Consider the following 17,668-nt stretch of genomic DNA (forward strand, 5'->3'; position numbering starts at 1 on the left):
TCTGCAGAGAGAACTAAAAAGACAGGAGTCCTTAATTTTTTTTTTTTTTTTTTTTTGACAGAGTCTTGCTTTGTCAACCAGGCTGGAATGCAATGGCACAATCACAGCTCACTGCAGCCTTGGCCTCCCATGCTCAAGTAATCCTCCTGCCTCAGCCTCCTGAATAGCTGGAACCACAGGCACACACCACTACACCTGGCTAAATTTTTTGATTTTTAGTAGAGACAAAAGTCTTACTATGTTACCCAGGCTGGTCTCAAACTCTTGGGCTCAAGCAACCCTCCTGCCTTGGCCTCCCAAAGTGCTGGGACTACAGGTGTGGAGTCACCATGCCCAGTTGGTCCTTGGTCTTATAAATCTTACATGCTAGTTGGTATAATGTACGGGGGAAAAAAACAACAGAAGAACAATACTTGGGGGGAAGGAATAAATTCCCATAAGAGAATTCAGTTTTTAATATAGTGTGAGAAAATCAAAACATATTCTTATTCTATTAAAAAAATTTACAGTTTAGAGCAAAATGTTTTAATGTATACTACTTTATAATTGGTAATTAAAGATTATTAATTATATGGTTTTGGTATTTCAATTAAAGATTTTCTAAAACAGCATCATGACAGCTAAGATTTTCAGGCAATAAAAATGTTTATCAGGTCCTAGATAGTTATTTTTCAGTTTTGTTTCTCTTGGTGCCTCCCTGATTGTTTTTTCTTTTTTCCCCAAACATGCCAACAATTCTTGTGAAACCCAATGTTGAAAGGGTGGAACATTTACAGATAAAAGACATTATTTGCATTCTGAAAATAGGCAATAAGCAAACAATCCTTCCTTTCAAGGTATCTGGACCAGTTTTAAAAAAACTTTATCTAGATAGCAATAGGTCGTCAACAGCATCTATAAACTCCTTCCCATGGAATTCTTCTGAACCTTCTCTCCTCTCTCAGTTTAATCATGTATGTGGATACGCTCTAAGATAACTACAGCCTGGATTAAACCAAGAGAAAAGTGAGAATTTTCTATCTGACACATAATATCTATTACAAGGATGCAAAATAAACTTGAAAAAACACAAAAGTGAATTTTATATTAGCATAGGCTATCAGCATTCACATCTAAATATTTCTGTAATGTGCATTTGCTATATTGTTTGAGCACATTCAATGCTACTACAGAAGACACAAAAATAAGCAGGATGGAGGAAATTCCAAAGAAGTGGTTACAGATAGCAAGTTAGCAGCTTCTGAAATACGGACAAAACTCACAGTGTGTGATAACTATAGAGAGTGAGTTAAGAAGCAGCTTGTGAGACATAGGCAGAATTCATAAGATAATACAAATAGTTAATAACTTACAACATATGCCAAAGAAAGATTAAATAGAAAATATGATGGATCAAATGAGTGTTACCTATAGAAAGGGATGAAATGCACAAGCCACGATCATGTAGCCTCTGGGCTGACAGCTCTGTCACCCATGTGCTCTACTTAAGAAATGCAGACAAAACCTACAACTGCCTAGCAGGCTAACTGACAAGTTTAAGTGATGGCCAGGAGTATAACTATATCTCTCCCACAAAACAAACAAGTGTGTGCTGTTGGCTCTTGGTACCCTTGTTCAAATCTCAACTCTGGTCCTTGTTACATCATAAATAGGAATGCTGATGGAAAAAGAGACAGTGAGATAGGATGTATGGGCACTGCATAAACCAGGACTCACACAGTGTGGTCTTGCTACCTACACCCACTTGCAGCTTATCCCCTAGGTGTGTTAACGGATTTCTGATTTCATCTAGCTCCTCTTACTTCTTGCTTTGTATGTGAAATGGATTAACACACACACTCTCTCTCTCTCTCTCTCACACACACACATAATTTGAGCATCTTACTTTGGTCCTTTAGTCCTCTGAGAGAGTTTGCCTGGTAATGTTGGAGGGTACCACTGAATCAAAGTAATTTCTCACACAACGTTTTGGATCAAAAAAGACAATATAATATAGTTGTTAAGAGCACCGTTTTGGCAGTCAGACAGACCTGGGTTTGAACTGCAGTTCCACTATTTAAGAGCTGCTTGTACTTAGTAAAATTGTTTAGCTCTCTGACTCTTAATGTTTTCATTTATAAAATGGAGATAATAACTTCCTAAAGATGTGGTTGTTAGAATTAAATGAGCAGACTACATAAAGCTCATAGCAAAATTCCTGACACAAGTGGTGATAGTATTATTGTTGTTGTTTATTAATCCCACAATCCAGGCTTCACTGTTAACTTCACTGTTCACTGTGAGCTGTATATGTAGTTTACAAAGCTACAAAACAGCTGTCTCAAATTTGTTTAGGTAATGGAACACAAAGAAACATACATCATGAAAAATAATAAAATAATGATATATTAAACTTAAAATATCAATGTACAATTTTCTTCTAGGTCAGATACTGTAATACTAGAAATACTAAAAAAAAGCAATAACAGATACAAGGTATTTTTAACAATTATAAAAGAAAAACTTAAAATTAAGGAAATTCTATCCATAGCTTAATTGTTCTGGGTATTAGGAAATTACATCTATTATTTAATTTTGGCAGCAGATCTGAAAATTTGTCTGGTAAGAATACGGACACATTTCAGTATTACTGAATGTTGTCTGGAACAAAAGCAGTAAAAACTTGCAATCTGAAACTTTTAAGTAGGCTGGGTGCAGTGGCTCATGCCTGCAAACCCAGCACTTTGGGAGGGTGAAGCAGGAAGACTGCTTGAGCCCAGGAATTTGAGACCAGCCTGGGCAACATAGCGAAACCCTGTCTCTACAGAAAAATTAAAAGATTTGTGGGTGTGGTGATACACACCTATAGTATCAGTTACTTGGGAAGCTGAGGTGGGAGGAAGCTGCAGTGAGCTGTGATTGCGCCACTGCACTCTATTCTGAGTGACAGAGCGAGACCCTGTCTCAAAACAAAAACAAAAAAACTTGAAAGTAAATCTAAATACTAACTTATAAAACCATTAGATTGCCTTTATTGTTTTCATTATGACAGAAACATCAAAACAAATTCTTTTTAGAATACAGTAATACTTCACAACGGCCACAAAATTATTTTTGTTGTCATTTTCACATTTTTGCTCCAACACAGTAAGTAAACTTAAAGCCCAACCAACCAGCCACTCTGAATGCATGAAGCCATGGATTCAAATTTCATTAGTAAAGCTGATCATCATTTATCCCTTGTATTTTCTATGATATGAAAATACAATAAGATTATGAAAGACTTGTGAAACATTGAGTACCCTCCTCATAGTAAAAAAAAAAAAAAAAAATCCAAAATAAAATAAAATAATACAAATAGTAGCCTCAAGATGAAATAAATGATGAAATCAATTATTCTAGAATGTTTTATACAAAGTGTTAAAAAAAAAAACATCTGTAGGTACCCATCTTCCTTTGGTGGTGGGGCTTGGGGTTGGGGAGTGGGGGCAGTTGAAGACTAGTTGGGACATTCCTGATAAGTTTGTTGGATAAAGATTAGATTAAGGATGGATACTGGTACTATAAGTTACAAAGGAATAGGATAGTGATAAAATCAATTCTTCTTACCAAGAGGAGAAGCACAGGATTATTATCCTCCAAATAACATTCATTTTCAAACTTCTATGTGCTTTTACTTACTTCAGGGCTCAGGACTGCAGTGCTGTCACTTGGAACATCTTCTTCATATCCTTTATTATGAAAACTTTCTATTTCATGACCTGTGCTTCCTTCACTTGGGCACTTGTTATATGAGCATCTTGGACTGTTGCTGCAGTGGGAAAACTCACATTTACTGTCCCCAATTTCTGAGGGTGTACATGACAGATGGGGAGAACCACTGTCATCCTGATATGGTGGTGGCTGCAATTCATCCAGCGGGGGTGTTCTTCTCATTCTCTGAATGCAGTTTCCTGATAATGATTAAGAATCTGGTCACTGTTTCCAATTAGCCTCAACATGCAGTATAGTGTTACACACAATAACCGTAAATAATTTTTGAAAACTGGATCAAAAAATTGATGGCAACATAACTATTAGATTTACTAATGACCTCTTCTTCCCTAGTTCAGAGGCACAAATAAAATAATCTGGTTTCCCACTCCTCACCTCCTGCATAAGATTAGCAAAAATAAAAGTCATATACGAAGAAAGATCCTGTTACATATCATAAAAATGAGGGAGTGATAAGTATTAGTTAAACAGTGTATTTATTTGTCTGTCTCAAAACAATCCTGATGTATACATACTTCATCTGTTACCCTGTGATCTGTGGCCACCCTAGGGTCAAAGCAATACAAATATGGTTGGAAAAACAAACATAATACCTCTGCTTGTTCTTCAACTGTGTTCAACAAGAACTCACCTATGTTCTTCAGTTACTGAGATGAACTTAAACTAGCATTCAGCTGGCGGTGTCAGAAATGTTTTTCTACATCTGTTCTGGATCCAGAATCCTAAAATGAGGTGTACTGTGAATCAGGCCCATTCCCTGTTTGCTAACATCCACCAATCAGCAAAGATTGGAGGCTGTGTTCTGTCTCTTCTCCATTATAATGGCACTCTATCCCACTCTACATCTGTGTCTGTATTCTTTGTAAATTATGACTCCATCTTGCCTATAGTAGGCATCTCTACCTCTAGCAGTTAACATGAAACCACATTTTCTTTCACTCTAAAATTATCCTTTTAATTTTTACCTCAATTATTTATCTCAGTGATTGAGAATAAATGTATCTGTGAACAAGGACAGAGTTGGGGACAGGAGGGAAATAGAGCCCAGTACATAATTTAAGAACAGTTTAGTCTTTGTAGACAAATTCTGAATGCAATACTAAACATTAAATGTAAACATTGATCTTTTTTTTTTCTTTTAATGAACTGTGCATCTCTTTTCTCAAGGGACCCTGAAACAGTAGTTTGTATTATCATTGATATGGAGTTCAGTTCAAACATTCAATAGTTCCTCTGTTCTTCCTAAGATAAAAAGTTACATAAGAACTATAAGCTTCATTTAAAAATTACCACAACGCTTGGTTCAAATGAAAAATAATAATTTGCACAAATGTAGCACAAATTTACATAGTTGCTCAAAGGCCCCAATTTTGGAAAAAAAGTAAAACTAAATGTCTTACCTAGTGAGTCTAATAGTCTATCCACAGAGTCATCTCTCAGCATATGTGGGGAACTGGTTCTAACCCCACCATTCCCTCTCAAATACCAAAACGCAAAATGCTCAAGTACCTGTTACAAAATGGTATAGTATTTACATATAACCTAAGTACATCCTCCCACATACTTTAAATCATCTCGATGTTACTTACAATATCTAACACAATGTGAATGCTATGTAAATGTTGTAATACTGTATTGTTTGGGAAATAATAAGAAAAAGTCTGATACGTTTGGTACAGATGAAACCACACATTTTTTCAAATATTTTCCATCTGAGGTTGGTTGAATTCACAGATGCAGAATCCACATACATGGAGGGCCGGCTGTACTAACTTTAGTTAATAACATAAGTAAAAAGTAAAAAAGTGGCTGAATTAATATAGTTGAAGCTGAATTCAAGAAGACAGATTAGACATGTTGCAAGTCATAGCAAAATAACCCACAGAATTACAGAATAGTAAAGAGACAAGTGGTTTTAGGCAGTTAATTAGCTTGATCCATTTATGTAGGGTGGGTAACTATGTGTGGCTGCCACCGCTGGCAGACTGATTTGACTCCATCCATAACCTCTTTTTTCCTAAGCAGCATTCCGATTAGGAGTGGCCGATGTAAGCAGATTTCAGAGTGAACCTTCCAGGAAGGTTTTGTTTTCCTGATAAAAGCAGCCAGACTCTACTGGCATGCCCCTTTGTCCCTTTGCCTTTCCCCTGCTTCCTTCTTGGAGGAGTAGCAGCTACCTTGTGACCATACAGTGGTAAGTACAAGAATGAAAGCTAGGAAGGCAGAAGCAGGAAAATGAAAAGTCCGGGTATCTGAAACATCACTAAATACCTACCTCCAAACTTGATGGCTGAGACGAATCCCTATTTGTTAAAGAAAAAGAAAAAACAACAATATTTGGATTTTCTGCTGTTTCCAAATATATTCTCAAGGGATAGGACAAAGTTTATCAATCATTAAACTGACATCCTCTGCCCCTTTAAAAGTGCATATTTAATTAGCCACTGAATTAAAGGGTAATACCTAAATACTGTAACATGAAGTCAATTAAAAAATTTCCAACGTAAGTGGTTTTGGGAGTCAGCACACCATCTACTCCTTTACCTTTTTTCTTAGAAGACAGGTGATCTTTCCTAGAAGTCTTGAGCATATTGCCTCACAGATCTCAATGCACAGACCTGGGTCACATGTCTATTCCTAAACCCATCACTGGTAGAAGAAATGGGATGACCATAATTGTGTGAAATTAATCAGAAGCCATCAAAATCTGAAGCTGGGGATGGGGCCAGCTTCACTCTTCGTACCTATGTGGAAAAGAGTAGACGCCTAAACAATGTAGGATCCAGGAGGGAGGATGAAATAGAAAGAATGTTGGTTACAAAACAAACATGATCCAGTTCATGATCCAGTGAACATGGCTCACTGCAGTCTTGACCTCCCAGGCTCAAGTGATCCCCCCTCCTCAGCCTCCCAGGTAGCTGGAACTATAGGCATGTGCCACCATGCCTGGCTAATTTTAAAAACTGTTTGTAGAGACAGGGTCTTGCCATGTTGCCCAGGCTGATCCTGAATTCCTGGGCTCAAGCAATCTGCCTCGGCATCCCAAGGTGTTGGGATTACAGGTATAAGGCACTGTGCCAGGCCTGCTTTCTTGATCAGAGTATTTTTTTTTCCTGTCTGTGGTTATATTTTTCCTCAATATAACAATCCTTTTCTGAGGTTCCTTTTGATATGCCAGCACAGGATAATTTCGGTCTGGTAATAATGTTACACCTTATTTCCTTTGGTTTGCTTTTTTATATTAGGTCCCTGCCTAGCTGTGGGCCAACTAAGTGAATTATCACAGCTGAGCTCCAGGCATCTGGTGCTACTTTAGATTTAGTGTAACTCTTGCTCCAGAGACCAAGGCACAAGTTACACAAAATGGGTTTGTGATATATAAAGATGTTAAGTGGGCTCAATGGGTAGACTTCACTACTGTTTTCTGGATTTGAGAGAAACAACATTAAAGCTGTGAATATATAAAATTTATTTTAGCCACACCATATCCTTCAAGTTTTGAAAATAGTAACACCACACTTTTATCTTTACTTTTCACTTTATTTTTGCATTTTATTTTTTAAAGTGTAGAACACACAAATGTAGGTGGAATAAAAATTTCATTAAAAAATATAGCTCTGAAGATCCCTCCTTTTTAAATGTTTGCAATCTTTTTAGTCTACATAGTGTACTAAGAGTTGGCTTAAATGTAATTGATATAAGAAAAATTTTTAAATAATTTTATAAAGCAACAAAATTTATATTATTATTGTTAAATTACACTGTAAACATCAACCTTAAGAAGAAATTTCTATGGAACTATCAAACACCATGTGATGATGCCCTCCTATTACTTTAGTTCTTGCTTTATTACCTAATTTCATACCCCATTTCTATATAAATAACATATCTATAAAAGGATTTAGGCAGGGATATATTTTAAGCATTTTAATTTACCATCTGCATATTGCATAGCACCTGCAAAACAAGATGAAGTATTTTCTTACCATAGAAAAAATCGCATGTGCACACACACAGAATATGACCTGTGGTTCTTATCTTTTAAAACAGTGGTGAGAACCACAGCTCTAAAAAAAAAAGATGTATATTCAACAACTGCAGAATTCTTTTTTTTTTCGAGTGCCTGTGGAAATCTGCCAAAATTGATTATATGCTGGGCAATAAATTAAGTCTCAATACATTTCACAAATTGGAAGCATGAAGAGGATGTTTTCTAAACGAGGCAGGAGAATAAAGTCTGAAGGCAGGAAACCTAAGGCCATGCTGACTTCCTAGAACTGATTCAAAAGTAAAACCCCAGCTCTCCATACCCAAGTAACAAAAGGATCAGAGGCTACTCCCTTTGCACTGTGTGGCAGATGAAAAATGGGAAGTACCTCTGATTGGTCCCCTCCCACAGTCAGACTGGTGACCAGCCAAGTCTTCACGGGTAACTCTGTAACTTCACTTTAGCCTCCTCCAACCAATCAGACTGGTCACAGGTCAGTCCTTCATTACATAGGAGGTAGCCAAGTAACCAATGGGAAACCACTAGAGGGTATTTAAACCACAGAAAATTCTGTAGCCAGTGCTCTTGGGCTGTTCTGTGGAGTGTAATTTTGTTTCACTATGCTTAAATCTATGTTAGCATAAATCTATGAGTTCATTGCTTCATTTTTTTTGTTGCTTTGTTTGTGCATTTTGTCCAATTCTTTGTTCAAAACACCAAGAATCTGGACGACTCATAGTCAAGACATCCACTGGTGACATGACCACTACAGAATTAAACTAGAAATCAGAAACAAAACTGTAACTAGAAAATGTACAGAAATGTAAATGAAAATAACTACAGATTAAAACATACTTCAAAATAATCCATGGATCAAAGAAGAAATCATAATATAAATTAGAAATATCCTGAAGATAGTGATCATTAAAAAGTCAGAAAACAACAGATGCTGGAGAGGTTGTGGAAAAATAGGAATGCTTTTACACTGTTGGTGGGAGTGTAAATTAGTTCAACCATTGTGGAAGACAGTGTGGCGATTCCTCAAGGATCTAGAACCAGAAATACCATTTGACCCAGCAATCCCATTACTGGGTATACAGCCAAAGGATTACAAATCATTCTACTATAAAGACACATGCACATGTATGGTTATTGCAGCACTGTTCACAATCTAAATGCCCATCAGTTGAACCAACCCAAATGCCCATCAGTGATAGACTGGATTAAGAAAATGTGGCACAAATACACCATGGAATACTATGCAGTCATAGAAAAGGATGAGTTCATGTCCTTTGCAGGGACATGGATGAAGCTGGAAACCATCATTCTCAGCAAACTAACACAGGAACAGAAAACCAAGCACCACATGTTCTCACTCACAAGTGGGAGTTGAACAGTGAGAACACATGGACACAGGGAGGGGAACATCACACACAGGCATGTCCGGGGGTGGGGAGCTAGGGGAGGGATAGTATTAGGAGAAATACCTAATGTAGATGATGGGTTGATGGTTGCAGTAAACCATCATGGCACGTGTATACCTATGTAACAAACCTGCACATTCTGCACATGTATCCCAGAACTTAAAGTATAATAAAAAAAAAAAAAAGAAATATCCTGAAGAGAATGATAATGAAAATGATCTACACAACTACTTGTAGAATGTGGTTAATCTGTGCTTAGAAGGAAAGGTACAGGTCTGAGCATAAAATATTGGGAAGAGGTGGGAGGCTAAAAAACAACGGTCTAAGAATCCACTTCAAGAAGTTAACAAAAATAAGAATGATAGTTTCCAGCTTCATCCATATCCACACAAAGGACATGAACTCATTCTTTTTTATGGCTGCATAGTATTCCATGGTGTATATGTGCCACATTTTCTTTATCCAGTCTATCATTGATGGGCATTTGGGTTGGTTCCAAGTCTTTGCTATTGTGAATAGTGCTGCAATAAACACACGTGTGCATGTGTCTTTATAGTAGAATGATTTATAATCCTTTGAAACCATCATTCTCAGCAAGCTAACACAGGAACAGAAAACCAAACACCTCATGTTCTCACTCGTAAGTGGGAGTTGAACAATGAGAACATATGGGCACAGGGAGGGGAACATCACACACCGGGGCCTGTCGGCGGGTGGGAAGCTAGGGGAGGGATAGCATTAGGAGAAATACCTAATGTAGATGACGGGTTGATGGGTGCAGCAAACCAGCTGGCATGTGTATACCTATGTAACAAACTTGCACATTCTGCACATGTATCCCAGAACTTAAAGTATAATTTAAAAAAAAACTCATTGTAAAAAAAAGAAGTTAATAAAAATAGCAAATTAAATCCAAAGAAAGTAGAAGGGATGAAATAATAGAGCAGAAATTAAATAAAAAACCAAGCATATAACAAAGCATCAAAATAAAATTCATTGTAAACATAAATAAAATTGATAAACTACTAGAAGAGATGAGTCCAGAAAAAAAGAGATTACATAAACTATGAATACCAGGAATAAAAAGAGGACATCATTTCAAATCCCATAGACATTAAAAAGACAGAAAATTCCCCTTTGTTCTTCTCTTTCTGAAAATTTCAGCCCTAAAGCCACTGAGTGGGACAGAGGAAGGCAGAGGGCTGCACTGATGGTGGCAAAGGAAGTCACAGCGGTACAGAGCCACATGTTAGAGCCCAAGTGGGAAGATGTCCAGCCCAGTGTGGTATCTTGGGGCCTGGGCCCCAGTGAGATGAAAGAAGGGTGTCCATGTCCATACTAGGGAGTGGAGTCAGTCAAACATACAGTGTCAGAATCCAAGGGCAGGTGAGAAGGGTTTTCAATTCAGAAAGTGACCAGACTGAGGTGTAAAGTAGGGTAAAGACAGCACACATACATGGGGGCAGTCCCACAGAGCATGCTGAAGCCCAAGCAGGTGAGAAAGGCCCAGTGAGGGAAGTCAGAGCCTTGGCAGGATAAGGAAGCTCCTCACAGGAGGGCAGCCTGTCCTGGGGCAACAGAGCCCAAACAAGATAAGGAGTGTGTTCGCATTGAGGAAGAAGAGCAACCCAATGTGAAGTCAGAGAATGAGAAGTATCAGGGCCATAGAGCCAGGTGACTGGGGTGGGCTGTGAAAACCCAGGAGGGTGAGGAGGGTGTCACACACAGGGGTATCTGGTGAAGAACATCAGAGCACGAGCAGGGTAAGGTGCGCATCTGTACAGACAGGTGGCCTATCAGGAAACTACAGCCTAAGCAGCGTGGACAGGGTGTCCAGTGTGAGGGTGGCGAAGTGGGGTGAAGAGGGCAACTATGTGGAGTAAGGGGGAGTCCTGGACCATGGTGCTAAAACTCAAGCAGGAAGTCAGGGTCTAGAAAGGACGATGAGGGCACCCAATGTGGGGCAAGCTGACCTTGGGTATCAGAGCCCATGCTCAGCTGGTCATGAGGACACCCACAAGCATGAAAGGCAGCGCGAGATATCAGAACTCCGGTGAAGGGGGCATGTGTGCAGGGAGATGGGAGGACATGTGTGCAGACTAATCAAATAATAAATATATTAAGGTTAATGGCAGCCAGGTTTCTTACTGATGGAAAAGGGAGTTACAAATATGAAAAAGGAAAAAACTGAAACAAATTCTATGGCGTTGCATTGGAATTGGACAATCCACATAAACTCATAGTTTAAAAATACATAGATAGAAGTTATTAGTGCAAATGTGCATATACGTGTGCACATATTTGCACATACACCCATACATAAATATCCTAGCTTTGCTCACTGAGGAGGTTTGTGACCACCACCACCTCAACAGCAGTGAGTCCACTGAGCGCCTGGGTCTTGGCTTCTAAATCTATTATCCACTAAAAGGAACCAGGATTATTTAAAGAAATGGCTAATTCCAGGGTGAGGCCAGGTAAAGTACATGATGAGCCTAGAAAAGTTTGTGTATTGAAAGTGAGGAGATGTCCAAAGACTGATGGGGATATGTCAAAAGGACAAAGAAATCAGCTTGACAGTGATCCCACTGACCACTAACCATCTGAGCTCAAAATAAATACAGTAACTGATTATTGCTCATAGAATAAATGAGAAAACTATGAGTCCATATAGATATAAATAAATATATGAATAAATGAAAAATTTTTTGAGGAATAGGATATGTACACAATTACAAAGTATCTTCCTACAAAATACTTTTTTAATTATGAAGGGTAACTTTACAGTGGAGAAGCCTGGTAGATACCAGCTTAAACTAGAGATCAAAGTGAACATTATGAAAAACAGGACAAATCAAAATTGTACCCCACCTGATAAAATGCAACGAGGAGTATCTCTAATAAAATAGAGAGGATACCGCTACAAAATAACTCCACAATCTTCAAAATGAACCCATGAAGAAACAGGAAATTATATAATCTTTTATCTATTACAGAAATTGAATCCTTATTTTAAAACCTCCACAATAAAGAAAATTCCAGGCCCAGAGAGAGCGTCACTGGTGAATTTATTATTTAAAGAAGGGAAAAACACCAATTTTACATAAAATTTTTCAGATGATAAAAAATAGATACTTGGGTAAGTTCACATATTATTTTATAAGGCCGTAATAACCTTGACATCAGGACCCAAAAAGTATCTTACAAGAAAGAAAAAGTATAAACCAATCTCTCCTGTGAACATAGATACAAAAAATCTATACAAAATATTAGCAAATCTAACCCAGAGTTATGTAAACAGGGTACCATATCACAATCAATTTGGAATGCAGTTATTCTATACATTCAAGGTAGATGTAACATTTAAGAACTAATCAATCTAATATACTGCACTGAAAGAACAAATATAAAAAGTAATATGAAAATTGTAAGACTTACTAAAAACATTTGATAAAATTCATTATCCATTCATGATAAAATCTCTCAGCACACTAGGAATAGAAGGCAATTTCCTTTATCTCCTAAAGGGTATCCGTGAAAGTCCTAAAGCAAACATCATATTTAATGGTGAAATGTTGAAAGTTTGACTTCTGAGGTCAGGAATGACAAGGATGCCTGTTACCACCACTTCTATTCAACAATGAATTAAAGGTCCTAGCCAGGGCAATAAGCTGAGAAAAAGAAGATATAAAATGATTGGAAAGAGAAAAACAACTGTCATTACTCTCATATGATGACTGTGATACAGAAAACCCAAAATAGAGAGAATCTATTAAGAGTTGGTAAATTTAGCAAGGTCACTGGCTATGTGATCAATATTTTAAAAAAAGAATTGGCCGGGCGCGGTGGCTCAAGCCTGTAATCCCAGCACTTTGGGAGGCCGAGACGGGTGGATCACGAGGTCAGGAGATCGAGACCATCCTGGCTAACACGGTGAAACCCCGTCTCTACTAAGAAATACAAAAAACTAGCCGGGCGAGGTGGCGGGCGCCTGTAGTCCCAGCTACTTGGGAGGCTGAGGCCGGAGAATGGCGTGAACCCGGGGGGTGGAGCTTGCAGTGAGCTGAGATCCGGCCACTGCACTCCAGCCTGGGCTACAGAGCAAGACTCCGTCTCAAAAAAAAAAAAAAAAAAAAAAAAAAAAAAAAGAATTGAATTTCTACACTCAATGATCAATTAGAAAGCAAAAATTTTAAAAATCTCACATATAATAGCATTAGATAACATTAAATACCTAAGGATAATGCTAAGAAATGACATTGTTATTTTTCTAGTTGTTGGGCTTATAATTAGAATGTATATTCTTAGCAATTGGTGGAATCCAAACTTTGGCATTCCAGGCAGTGCCCATATGGTACAGGAAAGGACAGCTGAAAACCAACAGAGCTTCCTTTCTCCATTAACACGGCATCTCAAAAGAAAGGCAGAGACTAGTCTACCATCGGAGATGGTAGAGAACTGCAGGTTTGACAAATGCTTTCACTAGTTTGTCTACTGCAAAAATTAGTAGGCTTGTAAAATGATGGCAGATTATCATAAACTTAATTAGAAGATGACTTCAACTGCAGTTGCCGCTCCAGATGGAGTCTTCTTATTGAGCAAATTAAGACAGCCCTGGTATCTGATATGCAGCTTTAACCTACAAATGCTCTTTTCCTTTGTATTTATCCAGAAAGAACAAAAGTTAACAGGTTGTCTTCACCTGGCAAGGACAGGAATACATCTACTGACCTCCTTTCGGAATTCTTGTTCTATGCCACGATCTACTCTGCGGAAACCTCGGCTGCCTCAATATTCCATACTACTTTTCCTTGAAGGATCAAGTTTGCTCTGATGACAGCAAGCTATCATGACCAGGGGAGTAGAGTTGAGAGATGAAGTGCCTTGGTAAGATATACATGTGGGACAGAATCGAGAACTAAATCCTACAAAAATACATGGGCTTGCCATGTCAATAATGTTCCCAAGGATCCATGCATATGATAAGAATATTCCTCCCAAAGTCAAAGATAATTTATATTCCTTGTCTGTTTCCTGATAAGGAGACAAAAAGCTTTGCTGGCCTCTTTACACTTTGAAAGCAGCACATTCCACATTTTAATATATAGCTCTTATCCATTTATAAGGTAAACTAAAAAGCTAATAGCTTTGAGTAGCATGCAGAGCAAGATAAGTCTCTCCAGATGATTGAGGATACAGTAGAGGAAGCTCTATGCCAAACCAAGTGGTGATAAAATGTCTGTTGTAGGTAATGGCGCTAAAAATACCATTGGGAAGCCCTGATGGTAAAATTGCTGTGGAGGCCTACAGATTTTTAAAAATTATCTTCTAGGCCAGGCATGGTGACTCACGTCTGTAATCCCAACATTTTAGGAGGCCAAGGTGGGAGGAATGCTTGAGACCAAGAGTTCTAGAGACCAGCCTGGGGAACATAGTGAGATTCTGTCTCTATAAAAAAATTAAAAATTTGACCAGGTGCAACGGCTCACACTTGTAATTCCATAACTTTGAGAGGCCAAGCTGGACTGACAGCTTGAGCCCTGGAGTTCGAAACTAGCCTGTGCAATATGGCGAAAGTTCATCTCTACAAAAAAACACAAAATTAGCCAGGGGTGGTGACGTGTGTCTATGGTCCCAGCTACTCAGGAGGCTGAGGTGGGAGGATCACTTGAGCCCAGGAGGTCGAGATAGCAGTGAGCCGTGATCACACCACTGCACTCCAGCCTGGGCGACAGAGTGAGACCCTGTCTCAAGAAAAAAACTAAAAAAAATTAGTTGAGCATTGTGGCATATGCCTGTTAACTGCAGCTACTAAAAAAGGATCATTTGAGCCCAGGAGATTGAGGCTGCAGTGAGCTATGATTGTGCCACTACACTCCAGCCTGAGCCACAGAGTGTGACCCTGTTATAAAATAAATATATAAATAATCTTTTGCACCTTCAGATACATTTTATTAGAAAACAAAGTTCAGATTACTTTTGTGTCATGCCTTGAAAGTCTAATCTTTGATTAGTTTATTTTCCTATTGATTTGAAATAATCTATTACTCAGCTGGGCATGGTGTGATCCCAGCACTTTGGGAGGCCGAGGTGGGTGGATCACTTGAGGTTAGGAGTTTGAGACCAGCCTGGCCAACACAGTGAGGCCCTATCTCTACTAAAAATACAAAAAAAAAAAAACCCCAAAATTAGCTGGGCATGGTAGCACACGCCTATAAGTCCAACTACTTGGGAGGGTGAAGTGGGAAGATCTCTTGAACCCAGTAGGTGGAAGTTGCAGTCAGGCGAGATCATGCCACTGCACTCCAGTTTGGGTGACTGAGTGAGAATCCATCTCAAAAAAAGAAAGAAAAAAAAAAAGAGAGAAATAACCCATTATTCAAACCAGATTGCATGCATAGCTACCAACTTTCTACCAGTACAATCTTATTCAGTACATCTATTTCTCTAGTGAAAAACCAACTCACTGCCTCTCATTTCTTGACCCTTAGAACTCTAAAACAAGATCATATTCACATCAGCAAGTAAAGTGAAAAGCATTTCTGTTTTGAGAAATGGCTCTTGGTCTACTATTAGTATCAAACAGAGGCTATATGGAAGACCAAGAAACACCAGGTAGCAATGTGTTCCAACTTGTCCAGTATGAAACAGATGACATGTGATCTCTTAGCTATAAAGTTGAGGATGTCCGCTGCAAACCATCTTTAAGGAAAGTTGGCATATTTGAATGATAATTATCAAACTAAGTAGGTTCTAAGGGATAGGTAGGTATTATAGTTATGCCTTTTTTCTCTTGCTTACCTACACTCATAGCCTCATGATTAGCTAACTGAGTAAAACAATTGTATCTAGTGATACACCAACACCAACAGAAGCAAAATGTTCTGGTATTCCAGTACTTTTCAGAGGTGGCCCTGGAAGATAATAGAGAAGGAAAACCTCGGTGGATAGAATTCCTAGTAGTCTATTTGGTTTTCAAGTTTGCTTAGAATAAGAGTTGGTCTCCATTAATTCCTAGCTGCCAATGGTTTGGTTCAATGTATAGACTTGGGAGGAGAAAGACTGGAAGACTGATGTCACCCACGATGGCTCTATGGCTTGAAAATGTTTACATTTCCAATACAATTTAAAACTCAAATATGCACCAAATATCATGATTTCTAAAATTTAACCCCACATATTCCAAGTGTAATTCTTTCTCACATGGAAAACACTTCTAAATATTCTAACAACTACATTTACTCAACTGCTTTGCTTTGCTCCTTAAACTGAATTTCTGCTGCTGTCAAATAGAAACTGAAAATCTTAACATTTAACGTTAACTATTCTCTCTACAAATAGCATCAAGGAATTTCCACAATTGAGTTCAGCATGAGTTTTTTCCAAATGAATCTCTAATTCTTATGCTTAATCATATTCATCTTTAATCAAAACTTTCGAGATGTTTCACTATCATATGCTTGCCAGGTTTTAATTCAAACTTCCTACAAACTATAGTGCTATTATGATTATAGGATTACTATGATATTGTTTATTTTGTTTTACGAAGTGCTTTGGAACTAGGTGTAATTAAGTGCAGGTTAATATAGTTGGGTAGTTCATGACGCTCATGAGGCTGAGGCCATAGGTTTATCTCTCCAGTTGTGATTTTTCTGTATCACATTAAAAATCACAGACATATCATGTTTTATTGTGCTTTGTTTTATTGTGCTTCAAAGGTACAGCAGTCAAACTGAAGGTCTGTGGCAACCCTACATCAAGCAAGTCTACTGGAACCATTTTCCCAACAGCATGTGCTCATTTTTCTAGCAATGAAGTATTAATTAAGGTATGTAAATTGTTTTTGGCATAATACTATTGCACACTTAATATACTACAGTATTGTATAAACATAACATTTATATGCACTAGGAAACCAAAAATATCATGGGACTTGCTTTATTGCAAAATTTACTTTATTGCAATAGTTTGGAACTGCACCTGCAGTATCTCTCAGGTATGCCTGTACATCCTTAACTATACCCCAAAGCAGACTTAGCCTTGCTCAGGTTCCAGGGACAAAATGTTTTGTTCTTATCATATAGTATTATAGTTCTTCAGAGCCGGTTCTATACTCTTTAAAGGTCTACACATTACTTTCAAGACAATATCCTAAATGTTTTTTACCCCTGAATCCAGTCACAGCCATACACTGGCAATTTCCTCAATGCACTATGGTCTTTTATGCTCTCTTTGGTACATGCCCTTCCCTTGGCCTGTGATATCCTTCGCTTCCTCCTCCTTTTCACTTGGGTAAGTTCACATATTATCCTGCAAGAATCAGCTTAGTTGTCACCTGTTTGAAGAATTTCAAAGATTCACCCTCTCCTATCCTTCCCAGTTGCATTTGTCACCCTATCCCCAAACATAACCACCCTCTCCCCAAACACATCCACCTATGTATGCATGTTGGGTTAAGCGGTCCTAAGTACTGACTTCTACAGCACACGTTGCTTCCATCATT

The 17,668-nt window shown here is 38.2% G+C and overlaps 1 protein-coding gene across 10 annotated transcripts in view; it reads right to left on the reverse strand.

The window, feature by feature from the left end:
* Positions 1 to 17,668, reverse strand: part of SYT14 (synaptotagmin 14) — a 234,193-nt gene that overhangs the window by 74,238 nt on the left and 142,287 nt on the right. For all 10 annotated transcript variants that reach the window (XM_007988577.3, XM_037985600.2, XM_007988575.3 and 7 more), the window contains one exon: positions 3,661 to 3,932. In XM_007988577.3, coding sequence (XP_007986768.1) covers positions 3,661 to 3,932 — 272 coding nt within the window. The remainder of the gene's footprint in view (positions 1 to 3,660; positions 3,933 to 17,668) is intronic.

The sequence above is a fragment of the Chlorocebus sabaeus genome, chromosome 25 (genome assembly GCF_047675955.1).
Source record: "Chlorocebus sabaeus isolate Y175 chromosome 25, mChlSab1.0.hap1, whole genome shotgun sequence".
Lineage (NCBI taxonomy): Eukaryota > Metazoa > Chordata > Mammalia > Primates > Cercopithecidae > Chlorocebus > Chlorocebus sabaeus.